General features: G+C 40.4%; 1 protein-coding gene across 2 annotated transcripts in view; it reads right to left on the bottom strand.

Moving 5' to 3' along the window:
* Window positions 1-2,693: 2,693 nt before the first annotated feature.
* The window catches only part of Nup160 (nucleoporin 160), a 53,711-nt gene continuing 39,478 nt past the window's right edge, over window positions 2,694-16,926 (bottom strand). Inside the window, exons 28-36 of one of the 2 annotated variants that reach the window (XM_034494936.2) lie at window positions 14,691-14,851; window positions 13,940-14,000; window positions 12,502-12,612; window positions 12,197-12,320; window positions 11,012-11,113; window positions 7,892-8,033; window positions 6,873-6,998; window positions 4,205-4,309; window positions 2,694-3,736 (exon numbers count right to left, since the gene is read on the bottom strand). In XM_034494936.2, the coding sequence (XP_034350827.1) occupies window positions 3,647-3,736; window positions 4,205-4,309; window positions 6,873-6,998; window positions 7,892-8,033; window positions 11,012-11,113; window positions 12,197-12,320; window positions 12,502-12,612; window positions 13,940-14,000; window positions 14,691-14,851 (1,022 nt within the window). In that variant the 3' untranslated portion in view covers window positions 2,694-3,646. The remainder of the gene's footprint in view (window positions 3,737-4,204; window positions 4,310-6,872; window positions 6,999-7,891; window positions 8,034-11,011; window positions 11,114-12,196; window positions 12,321-12,501; window positions 12,613-13,939; window positions 14,001-14,690; window positions 14,852-16,926) is intronic. The other variant, XM_076929183.1, reaches the window with a different exon arrangement.

The following is a 16,926-nucleotide window of genomic DNA, read 5'->3' as shown; positions in this document are numbered from 1 at the left end:
TCCTGAGTTCGGGGATTAAAGAAATGTGCCCACCATCGCCTAGTGCAAACTGCTCTTCACATTTACTTTTAGATTTATTTTTTTTTTGTGTAGGAGTTACGTATGTGCCTCATGTGTTGGGGGTCAGAGGACAACTTGCAGGAGTTGGTTCTCTTTCGCCTTGTGGGTACTGGAGATCAAACTCAGGTCACTGTGCTTGGCAGAAAGTACCTTTTTCCACTGAGTCATCTTGCTGGGCCCCTCTCTGTTGTTAAAAATTAGCATCCACTTAGCTCAACACAACACATATTTTTATTTAAAGTTTTTTTTTTTTAAAGCTTTTTTCTTTGTGTGTATGCTTATTATGTACAGTGTTCTGCCTGCATATATGCCTGCACGCCAGAAGAGGGAGTCAAACCTCATTATAGATGGTTGTGAGCTACCATGTGGTTGCTGGGAATTGAATTCAGGACCTCTGAGCCATCTCTCCAGCCCACAACACAATCTTTTGTGTTCGTGTGTTCCCCTCTATGTGTGAGTGTACAAGTATGTGGTAGCCAGAGGTCAAGCTCAGGTCTCATTTTGCAGGAGCTGTCCTTGTTTTGTTTTTGAGTCAGGATCTCTCCTGGTCTGATCTTTTGGAGTAGGCTAGCCTGGCTGGCCAGCAGTACAGGGATTCTTGTCTTTACCCTCCAGCATGGGTATTACAAGCATATATGACCATGTCCAGCTTTTTAAAATCTGGATTCTGGAAGACTGGACTCAGATTGCCAAGCTGACACTTTACTGACAGAGCGCTCTCTTGCCCTACAGCATGTTTCATAGGATAGGATGTTACTTGACTCTATAATCTCAAATAGCCCACTGAGGCCTTTCAATTGGAGCTTGGGGTGCAGCTCAGTAGGTGCTTGGCTATAGTATACAGAGACCTGGGTAAACTGGGTGTGGTGGTTTATAACTAATCCTAATACTTTAGAGGCAGAGGCAATTCAAGCAGAACTACTGTTGTTTGAAATAGTTTCACTATGTAGATCAGGCTGGCCTCAGACTCACAGGGATCCACCTATCTCTGCCTCTGTCCTACACACACAGGTGCTTCAGGAGACCAGAAGGCTTTAGATCCCTTGGTGGTACTGAGAAGTGAACTCTGGTACTGAGCCATCTCTCCAAACTTGTAATTTTGTTCTCTCTCTCTCTCTCTCTCTCTCTCTCTCTCTCTCTCTCTCCCCCTCTCCCTCTCCCTCTCCCTCTCCCTCCCCTCCCCCTCCCTCTCTCTCTGACATCTGTTTACCCTACATGTTCAGTGAAGTTTTAGGAAACAAAATAGCCAGGACTTTGAGAAGTACTGAATAGCTAACTAGAGGGAGTCATAAAAGGGACAAAGGCTAGTACTGAACTGGTGACAACTGACCCAAGGGTTCTTTTTTTCTTTCCTTTTCTTTTTATTTTTTTCCAAGTCAGGGTCTCTCTACGTATCCCTGCCGGTCTTGGAACTCACTATGTACAACAGGGTGGCCTCAGACTCACAGAGGTCCTCCTGCCTCTGCCTCCCTAGTGCTAGGATTAAAGATGTGCACCACTTGTTCTGGCAGACCCAGAGGGTTTTAGGCAGCTAGGATCCCGTGAGGAGGGCTGGCAAAGGAAAGAAATTATTAAAATAGTGTTTGTATAAACTATATAAAATTTGTATAGCAAATTTCACAATGTTACAATAATGACAATAATATATCTGGTAAAAATTATCAGTAAGAAAACTCAGTGTTGTTATCATTTTCCTTTTCCCTTTGTGGTATTGGGAATCAAACAGAGGCCTTGACACACAGCCCTACCAAGTCCAGTATATCAGAGAGGACATCTGTTATGGCCATTGCAGTTACATTTTACTATATACACCTTCTGGTGTTGGGGATTGAGGTCCTTGGATCTGCTAAGCAAATGCTCCATCAGTGAGCTACATACCCCTAGCCACACAGAACCTTTAAAACAACAACAATGGTTTTTATATTATTTTAAACTATGTGTTTCTGTGTGTACATGAGTGCAGGTGTCAGTGGGGTTTGGACGAGGGTGTTCAAACTCCTGGAGCTGGTGTTAACAGATGATTATGAGCTGCATAGGATGCAAACTCAGGTTCTTTGGAAGAATGGCAAGCCTGCCTAACCACTGAGCCATTTCTCTAGATTCTCTGAGAACCTTTAAACTTTCTGACTGAAAAAAACCCCAAACCCCCACAAGACATGATCATTATTACTGTGGAGTAATAAAACCTCACAGGTTACAGCAAACACAAGCACAGACCCACAGTGGCAGGCAAACTGCTGTGACAGTACAAGGCTCTTCTGCTCTGGTTGGAATCAAAATGAGACGGGAAGAAGTAAAGGGAAGACCAGACTGGCTTTGACATGGCAGCTAGCACAGGAAAGGCTGGTCAGTGCTGTGTGAACTGCTGACGCAGCACCAGTGTTCTCTTACTTGTCACTCTTCAGATACAGCAGAAACAGGGTTTGCTATTTCTCAGGCTATGGTTGATCATGGTTGAATACAGGTCAGTGACTTTTAGGTTGTAGTGGAAAGCCAGTTTAGAGAGCTGGGAGGGCAAGGGCCAATCCATAGCATTGTCATATTAAGTTTAGAAAGCTGGGAGGGTGAGGGCCAATCCATAGCATGTCATATTAGGCATTGGAGAACTATAAACTATATAACACAGTCAGAGGTTAACAGTATAAATTCTAAAGTTTATAAAAAACACAGATGTCAAAGGGCATTCATTCAAACAAATAGTATAGAGACCATTTCCTTGAAAGATAAATCTTAATATACAGAATAAAATCAAAGGATATTTTTATTATTTTTCACCTTTCCCAAAGTTTGTATGCACGAATGTTTCTGATTCTGACCAGGAAAATTCAATTTTGGTCCAATATATTATCACACTAACAACTGTATGATCAAGTCCAGCTTGATTATTATAAATCACATAAGTTAATACAATTTGAAAATGAAAATCTGTTTCTTTTATAGATGATGGACATTAATTTTTTTCTGATGTTTACTCAACTTTAGCCTTAGAGCCAGATTCAAAATATAATTTCCTTAAAAAGCTGGGCATAATTTATGCTTAATCTATGCATATTACCTAATATTTTATTGAAGGTCATATGAAAAACTCTACAATAAATAATGAAAGGAGTATGTAAAACCACTAGCCTTTGTTTGCAATACAGAAAATAGATGTTAGTTCTGGACCAAAACAATCCCTCTGAAATACAAAAAAAGGTAAGGAAAAATTAAAAGATATGCAATGACAATTTGGTGGTCAGCTGTAACAAACCAACAACCATTAGCTATTAATGAAGGTGAAGGTGAGTTTTTGTTTGCAGATAAAGGATGTCTTCGGCAGTTTAAAAAAATATAAACTCTGAAAAAGGTTGAGAATCATATACAAAAGCAGCTGTTAGAGACGAAGTTGGAAAACCAGAAACCATGTTAGCACCACAAGCAAGCACAGGGTCGGTCCTGACTTTGTTCTCTCATGTTGTGCAGAATGCAGACTCGGGCGCTGTACACATCATTTACAGTAATGAAAACTGCCCTTGAGGACAGGGTTTCTGTAGAGTCTTAAGCCCTAAGAGGCACCAAGGTTACAAAGGCTAAGCAGTTATCCAGATCACAAGTCCCTACGGTATAGTAAATCTCGGGTTGCCTTGTCAACTTTTTGCTGGTAGTCTTCTAGTTTGTCAAGAATTTTCTGGGACAGCTGTAAGAGAAAAGAAAGAAGTCAGTATATTCAACAATGAAGATTGAGTCACTCTGACTTCATCAACCAGAACACCTATGAGAGATGCTGGCTGCTCTTCTTCATCATTTACCACTCAGCGCGGAAGTCTGTTCTCAGATTTTACACAGAGCTGACCCTTCTGTGCTGTATGTAACCATTGTTCCTGTTTTTGTAATACATTTTCTAAATATGCAAATCACACTTTTTTTTAATTTCTTAAAGATTTATTTATTTATGAGTACATTTCTGTGTAATTCCACATAATTCCTTCTTAATACTTTTGGATATGGTTACTTAGCCCTTTATTTATAAAGGGGTGGGGGGGTGTGCAGCACATTATGGGCAATCAGTGACTTTGCTCTCCCTCCCCTCCTAGAGACAGGATAGTCATGCTCTAGGGTGTGCTTGCCAGTAGAGAGCTGTTGAAGATAACAAGGGTGTACTTACTATCATGTTGTGACTGTTGGCACTGTTCTCTCCCAGAGCCTGGAGAAGCTGGTCAATGGAAGAGTACGGGAGCCATACCATCGGGGCTGTTGCTGACAGTGGAAACTGAAGGGAGACAGCTATTGATTAAAATGACACTATTCCTTCTAGGTAGTTGTCTTTGCAGGACTCTATACATGAAACACTTTAAACTCCACCCCCTTGCCTGCCACCATTATGAAAGTACGTGGGACTGTGAGATAGCAAAGGCACTTGTCACCTAGGTCCCTGTATTGCCTGGTTTGTGTGTCAACTTAACACAAGCTGGAGTTATCACAGAGAAAGGAGCTTCAGTTAAGGAAATGCCTCCATGAGATCCAGCTGTAAGGCATTTTGTCAGTTAGTAATCAAGAGGGGGAGGACCCCTTGTGGGTAGTGCCATCCCTGAGCCAATAGTCTTGGGTTCTATAAGAAAGCAAGCTGAGGCTGGGCGGTGGTGGTGTACACCTTTAATCCTGGCCCTTGCGAGGCAGAGGCAGGTGGATTTCTGAGTTCGAGGCCAGCCTGGTCTACAGAGTGAGTTCTAGGACAGCTATACAGAGGAGAAACCCTGTCTCGAAAAACCAAAAACCAAAAACCAAAAAAAAAAAAAAAAAAAAGCAGAAAGTAAGCTGAGCAAGCCAGTAAGCCAGTGGAGGCAAGCCAGCAAGAAACATCCCTCCACCGCCTATGCATCAGCTCCTGCTTCCTAATTTGCTTGAGTTCCAGTCCTGACTTCCTTTGGTGATGAACAGCAATGTGGAAATGTAAGCTGAATAAACCCTTTCCTCCCCAACTTGCTTCTTGGTCATGATATTTGTGCATGAATAGAAACCTTGACTAAGACAGTAACTGAATTCAATTCCTGGGCCACATGGTGGAAAGAAAGAAAGAAATCCAAGTTGTTCTCTGACCTACATGAGCACTATGGCACATGTGTGCACACACACACAATAAGTAAATGTAATAAAAATAGGAATCATGTGTACATGAAAACACACACACACACATACATTCACACACACTTCTTCCCTTTTTCTTTTAATTGGTTTAAACATAACACCACTTTACACCATCCATCACTCATTTGGTCTACACAGAGAGCTAGAGTTCTAGGACAACCTCAGCTACATAATAGAGAAAGCCTTTTTTTTTTTTTTTTTTTTTTTTGGTTTTTTCGAGACAGGGTTTCTCTGTATAGCCTTGGCTGTCCTGGAACTCACTCTGTAGACCAGGCTAGCCTCAAACTCAGAAATCTGCCTGCCTCTGCCTCCCAAGTGCTGGGATTAAAGGCGTCTGCTACCACTGCCCGGCTAGAGAAAGCCTATCTTAAGAAATGCTAAAAAAGAAAAGTGTCAGGGTTTGGTGCCTGCCTATTGGATGGATCCCAAGTTGGGCCAGTAACTTGATGGCTTTTCTTTCAGTCTCTGCTCCATTTTTGTCCCTGAATTTCTTTTAGACAGGAACAATTGTGGGTCAAAAAAATTGAAGGTAGGTGCATGGCCCCATCCCTCTACTGGGGGCCCTGTCTAGCTACTGGATGTGGCCTCTTCAGGTTTCCTCTCCCCACTGTTGGGCATTTTGGCTAAGGTCATCCCTGTTTTGAGTCCTGGGAACCTCTCCCATTTGAGGTCTCGAGGACTAGAGTCTACCAGCAGCATTGGACTGAGAGGACTCCTATGGAGGAGTTGGGGGAAGGATTGAAGGAGCTGAAGGGGATGGCAACCCCACAGAAAGACCAAGAGTATCAACTAACCCTAATATGTGCCTAATACTTGATGCCCCAGGGAAGGGGGAGTGCTGGGTGTGTGCGTGAGGAAGGGGTGGATGGGTGGGGGAGAACCCTCTCAGATGCAAAGGGGATGGGGTAAAGAACTCTGGGAGGGGGGACTGGAAAGGGGAGCAACATTTGGAATGTAAAAAAATAATTTAATAAAAAAATTATAAAATATTTTAAACTATAAAAGAAAAAAGTAAAACTACACAAGAAAAAGAAAGGAGTAGCTAGGTGGTGGTAGCATGCCTTCAATCCCAGCACTCAGAGGCAGATGTAGGTGGTCTCTGTGAGTTCTAGGACAGCTTGGTCTACAGAGTGAGTTCTAGCCAGCCAGGGCTACACAGAGAAACACTGTCTCCACAACAACAACAACAAAAAGTACATATCACTCTTCTAGAAAACGTGAGTTAACTCCCAGCATCTGCATTATTAGGCAGCTCACCATTACCTGTGACTCCAAAGGACCCAGTACCTCTGGCCTCCTCAGGGACCCACAGGCATGTGGCATACACACATGATGAAAAATAAATCTTAAGGGCTGGAGAGATGGTTCAGTGGTTAAGAGCACTGACTGCTCTTCCAGAGATCCTGAGTTCAACTCCCAGCAACCACATGGTGGCTCACAACCATCTGTAATGGGATCCAATGCTCTCTTCTGGTGTGTATGAGGACAGTGACACTTGTATAAATAAAAATTAAAAAAAAAAAAAAAAAAAAACTTAAAACCTAGAGATTCCTAGAGTATCAACACTATATAACTAAATATATACTCACTAAAACATATACTTACTATAAATAACATACTAAATTTATTTTAGATACTTCCTTAGTGTGATAACACACAATCAAAACGAAACATTCATATGCATCTACCTCAATTCCAAAGTACTGATGTCCTTTTCCTAATACAGCATCTACGTATTCAGAGACCAGATCCACAGCTTCTTCTAAAAGGTCATAGTTCAGGTAAAGACGAAGCAACTCAGCAGCATCAACTTTCTGTAAAAAGCAACAATTATAAGCATGTCTACCCCAACTTGAAATAGAACGTAACAGTGTTGCCTTCTAGAATGTTTTGGAAACTATCCAAGAAACCAAATGTACAAACACCTAAATGTATTATCAAAATAAATATTAACAGTTTCTATACATCAACAAATTAATCAGGTTTTCCTATTAACTTTTTCAATACAATTGTATTTCAACTTATAAAATACACATCTAGGCAGGCAGAGCTACATACATAGTCCTGCCTGAAACCAACCAACCAACCAACCAACCAACCAACCAACCAATTTAAAAAAGGTTCTTAGTGTGAGTGAGCACCTGAGTTTATTCATCTGTCCCTTCGGGTAAGACCTGTAAATTCCCATGAGCCCAGTCACCTCCAGGCACACTGTAATACTTGTCTGTTAAGTGGTGGTTCTCTTCTGTTTTGTGATCTAAGACAGGTTTTAACTTGTCCCTACTTCAATTTCACACTAGTAATGTCAACATGTTTTCTCAGGAACACTGAGCACTAAAGTGACAAGATATACGATGTTAAGTTTTTAAGCAATGATAGATACAGTTCCATGAAAGAACTCATTATTCTAATTAGGAGCTCACTGTACAATGAAACTAGTCCTCAGTACTATCTGTGGAATTGAAGGTAAACTGTTCCCGACCTGTCAGAGGTGACTGAGAACCAGAGCATTTAAGCCAGTGAATTATTCTTTGTCCTCCACTTCTTTTGACAGTGTCTCATTTAGCCTAGGCTGGCCCTGAACTCACGTTGGCTGGCTTTGAAAGCCTTCTGATCCTCTTGTCTCCGCCTCCCAAGTACTGCCACATCAATTGGCTTGTAAATCAGTACACTTCCCAAATTATCACCCCACCTCAATACCACATACCTTGTAACTGTTTATAAGCCAATTAGGCAGAGGAACTCCATGAGACAACAACTTGTTAATCACACAGTGATGATACAAGTTATTCTGGACTTTGTATCTTTCCAAGTAAGTTGACAATAGCCTCCAAGCTTCATCTGTAGCACTTGGAAAAGTAAAAAGGACAAAGGAGTTCAGATTTCTATTCTATTAGTTAATTAGAAACTAATTAATTAGTTGGTTAATGAATTGGGTAGACAAGGCTGATCTTAAGACTCTCCAGAGTGCTGTGATCATAGTTGTGAGCAGACATACAGAAGTAAAGCTTATTTTTCTTTCTTTCTTTCTTTCTTTCTTTCTTTCTTTCTTTCTTTCTTTCTTTCTTTCTTTCTTTCTTTCTTTCTTATCTATCTTCTATCTATCTATCTATCTATCTACCTACCTATCTATCTATCTATCTATCTATCTATCTAATCTATCTTGTCTGTGTAGGCTCATATGCCATAGTGTCCATATAGAAATTATAGAACACTCTCAGGAATCAAATTAGAGTCCTCCACAAAAGGTGTATGTGCTCTTAACTGCTGAGTCACCTCTCCAGCTAACAACTGAATTGATAATATACCTAAATAGTAACTAGAAATTAGATGAGCTACTAAAAACATTTTTAAAATAAATAAGATTTACTTTTCTCCTATTTATTTAATTCCTCAGTTTTAGAAGTTTAAAGAAAAGAAAAGGAATTGGCTTCCCCCCCCCACCCCCAAACTGACCAAGCAATACATTCATATAGAAATCAATGAAAACATTTTCCTTTGTATATATTTGTCTGCGTGTATGTATATGCACCATGTGTGTTCCTGGTACCCATGAAGGCCAAAAGAAGGTGTTGGCTCCTCCCTGGAACTGTAGTTATGAGCCACCATATAGATTTGCAAACCAAATCTGGTTCTCTGCAACCTACCATCTTCTGCTGCTGAAAGAAGGCCCTTGTAGATGCTGGAATCCTGATGGAGTTCTAGCTTTCAGAACATGAGGCAAATAAACTTCTACTGTTTATAAATTATGCAAGCTCAGAAATGATGTAACATAAATAGCAAATATTTAAATAAGAACTGTCAGTTTCTAAAGTATTATCCTTTTAATTGCTAAGCTGCATAAAATGGTGGTAAATGTATTTCATAAAAGGTATTTTACTAGCCGGGCAGTGGTGGCACACGCCTTTAATTCCAGCGCTTGGGAGACAGAGGCAGGTGGATTTCTGAGTTCGAGGCCAGCCTGGTCTACAGAGTGAGTTCCAGGACAGCCAGGGCTACACAGAAAAACCCTGTCTCGAAAAACCAAAAAAAAAAAAAAAAAAAAAAAAAAAAAAGGTATTTTACTGGAATTAGGTTTCAGAAAATTCTTGAGAAACAGTATGTTCACACTATATTGGGCAGAATAAGTACATGGAGGATGTCAGAACAGACTGAGTTTAATGCATGGCAGACTGCTGACGAGTCATTTGTAAAGAGGACAAAAAAGTTTCTTTAGAGTCAACTTTTTTTTTTTTTTTTTTTTTTTTTTTTAATTTTTTGTGTTTCGCCTTCATCACACACCACAGCTATGCAATACCTAGAAGATGATATTGATCCCCTGGAACTGGGGTTAGTGCACAACCATGTGGGCAATGGAAATTGAACCCTAAAACACTGAGTCATCTCTTCAGACCCATGGTTGTGTGTGTGTTTTTGTTTTTCCTTTGAGAAATGGCCTTACTGTGTTGACCAGGCTGGCTTTAATTTTGTGGGTGTAAGTGATATTCTTGCTCCAGCCTTGAAAGTAGTTCTGACTATAGTTTATCTATCACCACACCATGATAACACAAGTACCCTTTGTGTCTGAGAAAGGTTATGGAAAAGGAATATCTCATAGATAATACACCATGATCTGAATAATAAATGCTAGGATGTCACCCTAATTATAAAGTCTCAGCTTCTATTTTATTTTTCTAAGATATGGTCTCTATCATGTAGCTCTGGCTGCCCTGGAACTTGGTCTGTAGACCAGGATGGCTTAGAGCCCCACCTGCCTCTGCCTCCTAAGTGCTGAGATTAAAACTGTGTTCCATTACATTCAGCATTCATTCATTTAATTAATTTTAAAATTATGTGTCTAGATGTGTGTCTGTGCACATGCAAATGCAGGTGCCAACAGGGTCAGAAGAGGGCTTTGACCCCCTGGAGCTCCAAGTATCATACTTGTGAGCTGGCTGGTGTAGATGCTAAGAACCAAATCTGAATCCTCTATAAGAGCAGTATGCACTCTTTTAATTTTTTTTAAAGATAGGGTCTTACTACATAGCTTTGGCTGTCCTAGAATTTGCTCTGTAGACTAGGCTGGCCTCTAACTCATAGAGATCCACTTGCCTCTGCCTCCAGAGTGCTGGAATTAAAGGTATGCACCACTATGTCTGATTGTAATATGCACTCTTAACCACTGAGACATCTCTCCAACCCCAACTTTCATAAAAACTTAGCAGAGGGCTGGGTATCTCAGTGGTTAAGAATACCTGCTGCTTTTCCAGAAGACCCAGTTTGGTTCCCAGCATCAATATCAGGTGGCTTACAACTTCCTATAACTTGAACACATACAAACATACACCACATAAAGAAAAAAAAATTAAAAATCTTAAAAAACAAAACAAAAACAAATAAACAACAACAACAACAAAATCTCATAAACCCTAGGTAAGGCAGGTTTGACATTGCATGCCTATAAACAACCTCATTCCTCAGGAGGGTGAGGCAGGGGAATTGAGAATTTGAGAACAGTAAGGGTTACATAGTGAAATCATAGTTCAAAATAATGAGAAACCCCAAATTACCCTCTCCCTTCTCAAAAAAAGAAGAAATAAAAGCATGGTGAATAAAGCACTATTCACTGGGTAGGAGAGATGGTCTAGCAGTTAAGAGCACTTACAGCTCTTGCAGAAGACCTGGCTTTAGGTCCTAGCACCCCCATGGTGGCTCATAGCCATTCATAATTCCAGTTTTGATTTCCCTGGTCACCAATTGTTCACATACATTTAGGCAATAGATTCACACACATAAATCTGGTAAATCTACTTAGGCCTAAAAAAAACCCCTGGGACTATCTATATACCTGGACTCCTTGGTAGTGATGACAGAAGATAGCTGATTGGCTGCTAGCCAGGCCCAGGCTTCTCCTTGTGCTGCTTCTCCTCCAAACTGCAACTTAATGCACCTGCAATGAAAATGGTCCCACACCAGTAACTAAATGCTGAAGTGAGTCACTTTATTTTGCTATTACAACTAGGCAGACAGAGAAAGACAGTTTTAAGCCAGGTAGTGGTGGTGCATGTCTTTGATCCCAGCACTCAGGAGGCAGAGGCAGGTGGATCTCTGTGAGTTAGAGGCCAGTCTGTTCTATAGAGTGAGTTCCAGGACAGTCCTGTGTCAATAAACCAAAATAAAAAGTTTGATTGAAAATTATTTTAATTATTATGGGTGTTTTGCCTTATGTCTGTGTACCGTTTGCATGCCTGGTACCTGTGGAGGTCAAGTAGCCAATGTTCTTAGCTATTGGGCTACCTCTCCAGCCCCTCAAATTACAATGTTTCAAAAATATTTTCATTCATGAAGCATGTTACCAATCGCTACAACTTCAATAAAAAGCTGTCTATAGTATCAGCCCCTAAAAGGCTATAGAGTAGCAGGACTTTTAGGCCAGCCTGGGTTATATGAAGAAAAACCTTGTCTCAAAAAAATAATTGCTAGGAACAGAATTTATGGACCCTACACATTAGGTTAAGTGTACCCTGTGTTAAACTTCCAGCTCATAATTAGTTTTTACGGACAATACAATAGCTCAGTAGTTGAAGTGCTTGCTATGAAAGTGTAGAGCATTTTGTTTTAATAAAACAAAACTATAAGCTATCAAAAAATTTTTTAAAATTCTTGCAAAAACCAAACTGAGCATCTCTTTATAGTAGTTTAGCAGCTTCTGATAATTGTATCACACTAAATAATATGACAGAATCTCCACATTAGAAAACTAAGGCTATTGGGGCTGGAGAGATGGCTCAGCAGATAAGAGCACTGACTACTCATCCAGAGGTCCTGAGTTCAATTCCCAGCAACCACATGGTGGCTCACAACCATCTGTAATGGAATCTGATGTCCTCTTCTGGTGTGTCTGAAGAGAACAACAGTGTGTATATATTCACATACATGAAATAAATAAATCTTAAAAAAAAAAAAGAAGAAGAAAAAGAAAGAAAAAGAAGAGAAAAGAAAATTAAGGCTATTAAATGTAATTTTTACTTACTTGAAAGCAAGCCCTTCAAAGACTGGTGTTAATGGAAGCTTAAAAGTCTGACAGAGTGATATGGCAGTGTCAAAGAGGCCAGCCTGAACCAAGAGAGTGCACATCTCCTTTGCTGATGAACTTCCTGTGGAAATGAAACATGGCTACTTAGTGTACCTAAGGCATATATAGACAAAACCAAAAGCTTTGATTGTTAACAAGTATCTCTGCCTCAGTAGCATGCTCTTGCCTTAGACCCACCTACCGCATCACCCCACTGCTTGGTCCCGCATCACGGGTCAGTCTGTCAGCGGTTACGTTCCTACCTGCAATGGCAATCGCTGATGGATCATGCCGAGCCAACGTGAGGCGAATACGAGCTAAAGAACACTCTTTCTCCAGATCTTCCAATTCCAGAATTTCAATTTGCCGATTGGCTGGAAAACAAATAAATTTTATTATCCAAAGAATAAAGAGCTGGAAAGATGGCTCAGAGGTGAAGAGCACTGGCTGTTCTTCCAGAGGCCCTGAGTTCAATTTCTAGCAACCACATGGTGGCTCACAACCATCTGTAATGAGATCTGGTGTCCTCTTCTGGCTTGCAGACATACATGCAAGTATATATAATAAATAAATCTTAAAAAAAAAAAAAAAAAAAAAGAATAAGGAGTGTCATTAGATGAACTTTCAATTTCAAGGGGACATTAAATAACATTCCACTTTTGGGAAGTGAGGGTGGGACAAAGTCTCTCAGTTTAATTTTCCAAGATATACAGGGAAAAAAAAAAAGAGGGATCAGTAAAAATTAAGCAATGTCCCTTTCTTATACACACAGCTGACTCAAGCAAAGCATTAGAATCAGAGCCTGCAGTGGGAGTGCTTAGTGTTTCAAACATGTGACTTATTTAGCTCTTAAAATTGCTTAAGTGAGAGAGACAGAATTCAATCTGGAGTTCAAGCTCTCTGTAGTCATGAAGGATCCTGATGAAGATGTTTATGAAGGTGTTTGATGTTTGGTATTGAGATGACTTGAACACAGTAAGAAACACACTTGTTTTCTAGCCCCCTCCCTGCTCCCATCCCCCTTCCAGGTCTCAGTACATAGCCCTGATTAGCCTAGAACTTGTTATATCAATCAGGCTGGCTTCAAACCCAGAGACACACTCATCTCTGCCCTGGAGGGCTGGGATTAAAGCATGTGTCACCACACTTGGGCAAGACCAACTAGCCACCAACATTGGGCAAGACCAACTAGCCACCAACTGGGCAAGACTAGCTAGCCAGTGAGCTCTCAGGATTTCTGTGTCTTCTTTAGAGCTAGGTTACAGAAGCACACCATATGCTTGGCTTTTTATGTGGGCACTGGGGATCTGAACCCAGGTCCCTCATGCTTGCAACAGCAGGCATTTTATCCACCGAACTATTTCCTAAACACAAAGAAATACTTTTTAAATTTTCATTTCTTATATGACAGTATAGAATTTCCAAAGACTTCTTAAGACAACCTTTAGGAGATTAGAAAGTTGAAACTAAAGTAAAATGAAGTAATTTTACCATAGGTAATGACTATGTGTGATATTTGTTGTAATATTATATATAAGTAATGCTAAGATCTATCCATATTACACATAATCACTGTGACATCACACACACACACACACACACACACACACACACACACACACACTCTAAGACTTTGATCCACATCTACTGAACTATAACAATGGCTACTATGCACAGATCAGAAATCAATCCCTGGCTCACTTGGGGCAGCTGTGCACTCGCCATCATGATTCCTCTTAGGAGATGCTCCAGGGCGATCAAACTGAAAAACAAAAACCAGTGACTTAACTGTAAAAACAGTATCTCATTTTTATAATATTAACTGTGATTAGAGCACTCATATTTAACTTAGCGATAGAATTTTTGATAATAGAATTTTTGATACCCAGCAAGGACTTATTTTTATTTCAGTTGGCATAACTCTTTCACAGGGGTTCTGTAACCATAACAACAAAATGGAGCTGTTTGTCAAGAGGAGTCATTTGCCTACAAGTTATTTAGACCAAGGTCATAATCTGATCTGTATATAAACCACATATTTTTCATTGGCTCCATAGTTCTATCATTCACTGGTAGCCTTGGCTTAGTAAATTCTGATACTATATAACACAAAAAACTATCAGCAGAATAGGAAAGACTGTCTGTCTGACTTCTCTAAAGCAATTAACCAAGACTAAAATTAAAAACAGGTATCATTTATTAAGCACTCTTTTTGAGACAGGGTCTTATGTACCCCAGGGTAGCCTTAAATTCACTCTGTGTATGAGGCTGGCTTCTAAGTCCTACTCCCCCTGACTTCAGTTCCTGAGTTCTGGGATTATGGGTATGCACCACCACCACTCACATCCTCAGTAGATTCTTTAAATAAATGAAGTAAAATGAGATAATGACAGTTAAAAGGACAAAATCCCTATAATAATAAAAAAAATCCTCCAAAGAAAAGTCTTCATACCACTGCCCCAGAGGCTGGCTGTACGATCCATGCATACTCTGGACGAATAAGCCGTAAACAATTAATAGCGGCCAGGTAACAGTTGCCTTGCTTCTCAAGTCCCCTGAGAGTTCGAACCTCTCTGCCAAGACGCATACCATATTCAAACATCACTGTACCAGCTATGAGACAAGAGGAAATTAGACAAAAAATGTTTCTTTACAAACAGAATCCATTACACATGAGGCACTAACACCTGAGGCAAAACTGAGTGTAACTTAAAATCACACACAAAAACAAGCACCTTTTTGGGAAATGTAATGTAAAAAGTACAGAAGCTAAGAGAGTCCTGGTTGGCCTTGAATTCACTTTGTAGTTAAAGATGACTGTGAGTTCTTAATCCTGATTTATCTCCCAAGCAGTATATTATAAGCAAGCACCACCATATGTAGCTATTTATTTTGTGTCTCTGTATGTTTGTGTGTATATGAAGGCCAGAGGAGAAACGTGGGCAATGTTGTACTTTGTTTTTAAGGCAGGATCTCTTGTTGGTCTGGAGCATGGTTAGGCTAAGCTAGCTGGCCACGGTCCAGATTTAGGTGGGTTCTAGGTTCATCTCAAGTCCTCACACCTGCTCACTGAGCACTCTGCTGGCTGTGCTGCTGTCCTCACCCCACGTCTGACTTTGGAAAGCAGGCTAAGATGAGGTTACAATGCAGCATTATTCACTACATCCCAAATGCACAAGTGATCCATGTACCTGCTGATGGATGGGCAAACAGAACATTATATATTAATGCACCTGTAACATTTTTAGGGGTATAGTGGTGCTGGCAAATCCAGAGCCTCAGGGGCTGGAGAGATGGCTCAGTGGTCAAGAGCACTGACTGTTCTTCCAGAGGACCTGGGTTCAATTCCTAGCACCCATATGGCAGCTCACAACTGTCTGTAACTTCAAGATACAACACTCTTACACAGGTATGCATATAGGCAAAAGACCAATGCATATAAAATTAAAAAAAAAATCCAGATCCTCCATACATGGTGAACAAGTTTTCCACCATTGAACCATATAATTCGATCTTAAAAAAAGGGAAATAAAAAGGAAACTCTTAACACATGCAACTATATGTATGAACCCTAAAGTCGAGTTAATTGAAGTAAGTCAGTTCCAAGACAAGTACTGCAGATCAGCAGCTACACTCAGAGAAGGCAGCCAGAATAACACGTGCTGGGGATGGGCTGGGAAACAGAGGCAGGGAACTTCAGCTTTGTAGGAAGAAAGAGTCTTGGAGAGTGATCGTAAAACACTTGGAATGTCTCAGTTCACTTACAAACAGTTAAAATACAGTGGAAAAAACAAGGCTCGAAGTAGCTTAGTTGTAGAGCCTTTGCCTGGGGCCCCAAGTCTGACCTCCAGTGTAAAAAAAGGAAACAAAAACAATAGTAAAACTCTCCAACATGGGGCTGATGAGATAGGTCTGTGAATAAAGGCACTTACTGCCAAACCTGGCAACATCCGTTTGACCCCTGGAACTCACTCGGCCAGAGGATAGAACTGACTCTGGTAAATTTCCTGATTTCCTTAAGTCTGCCATAGCACATGTGCACAGAATAAATTTATTAAAGATCCTACTAGAAGAGATGGTTTAGGAATAAGAGCTGTACTACTCCTACCAATGACTTGAGCTCAGTTCCCAGCATCCATGTTGGGCAACTAACCTATACCTTTCAGAATCCATAAACTAAGCCAGGAATAGTGGCACATGTCTCTAATACTACTATTTGGCTGTCTGAGGCAGAAGAATCATGAGTTGGAGAGCAGACTAAGGCATACTTTAAGATCCTGTCTTAAAAAAACAAAAACAAAACAAAACAAAAAACCATTTCCTGTTTTTTTCTTCCGATTTTATTTTTCAGTTTTAATTATGTGTATAAGATGGAAGGAGGTGTATGTCACATGTGTGCAAGTGCCCATATAGAACACCAGATCCCCGGAGTTGGTAATTGTGAGCTACCTGATGTAGGGTGGTACCCAAACTAGAGTCCTAAGTAACAGAAGTGTAAGGTTTCAGCTGCTGAGCCATCTCTCCAGGCCCGATAGTCCTTTTTGAAAAACTGATAAAATGTATGTGGCATAAAACTGACCATTTAGTGGCTATTTTTTACTTGTTTAAAAGTATGTGGCCGTGTGGCTGTCTGTCTGTCTGTCACCTAGTGTTCTATGCATTCAGTGCCTGAACTCTGGTCCTTGTCA

Source organism: Arvicanthis niloticus, chromosome 2 (assembly GCF_011762505.2).
Source record: "Arvicanthis niloticus isolate mArvNil1 chromosome 2, mArvNil1.pat.X, whole genome shotgun sequence".
Lineage (NCBI taxonomy): Eukaryota > Metazoa > Chordata > Mammalia > Rodentia > Muridae > Arvicanthis > Arvicanthis niloticus.
The sequence above is the reverse complement of the archived record's forward strand: the minus strand, read 5'-3'. Positions and strand labels throughout refer to the sequence as shown.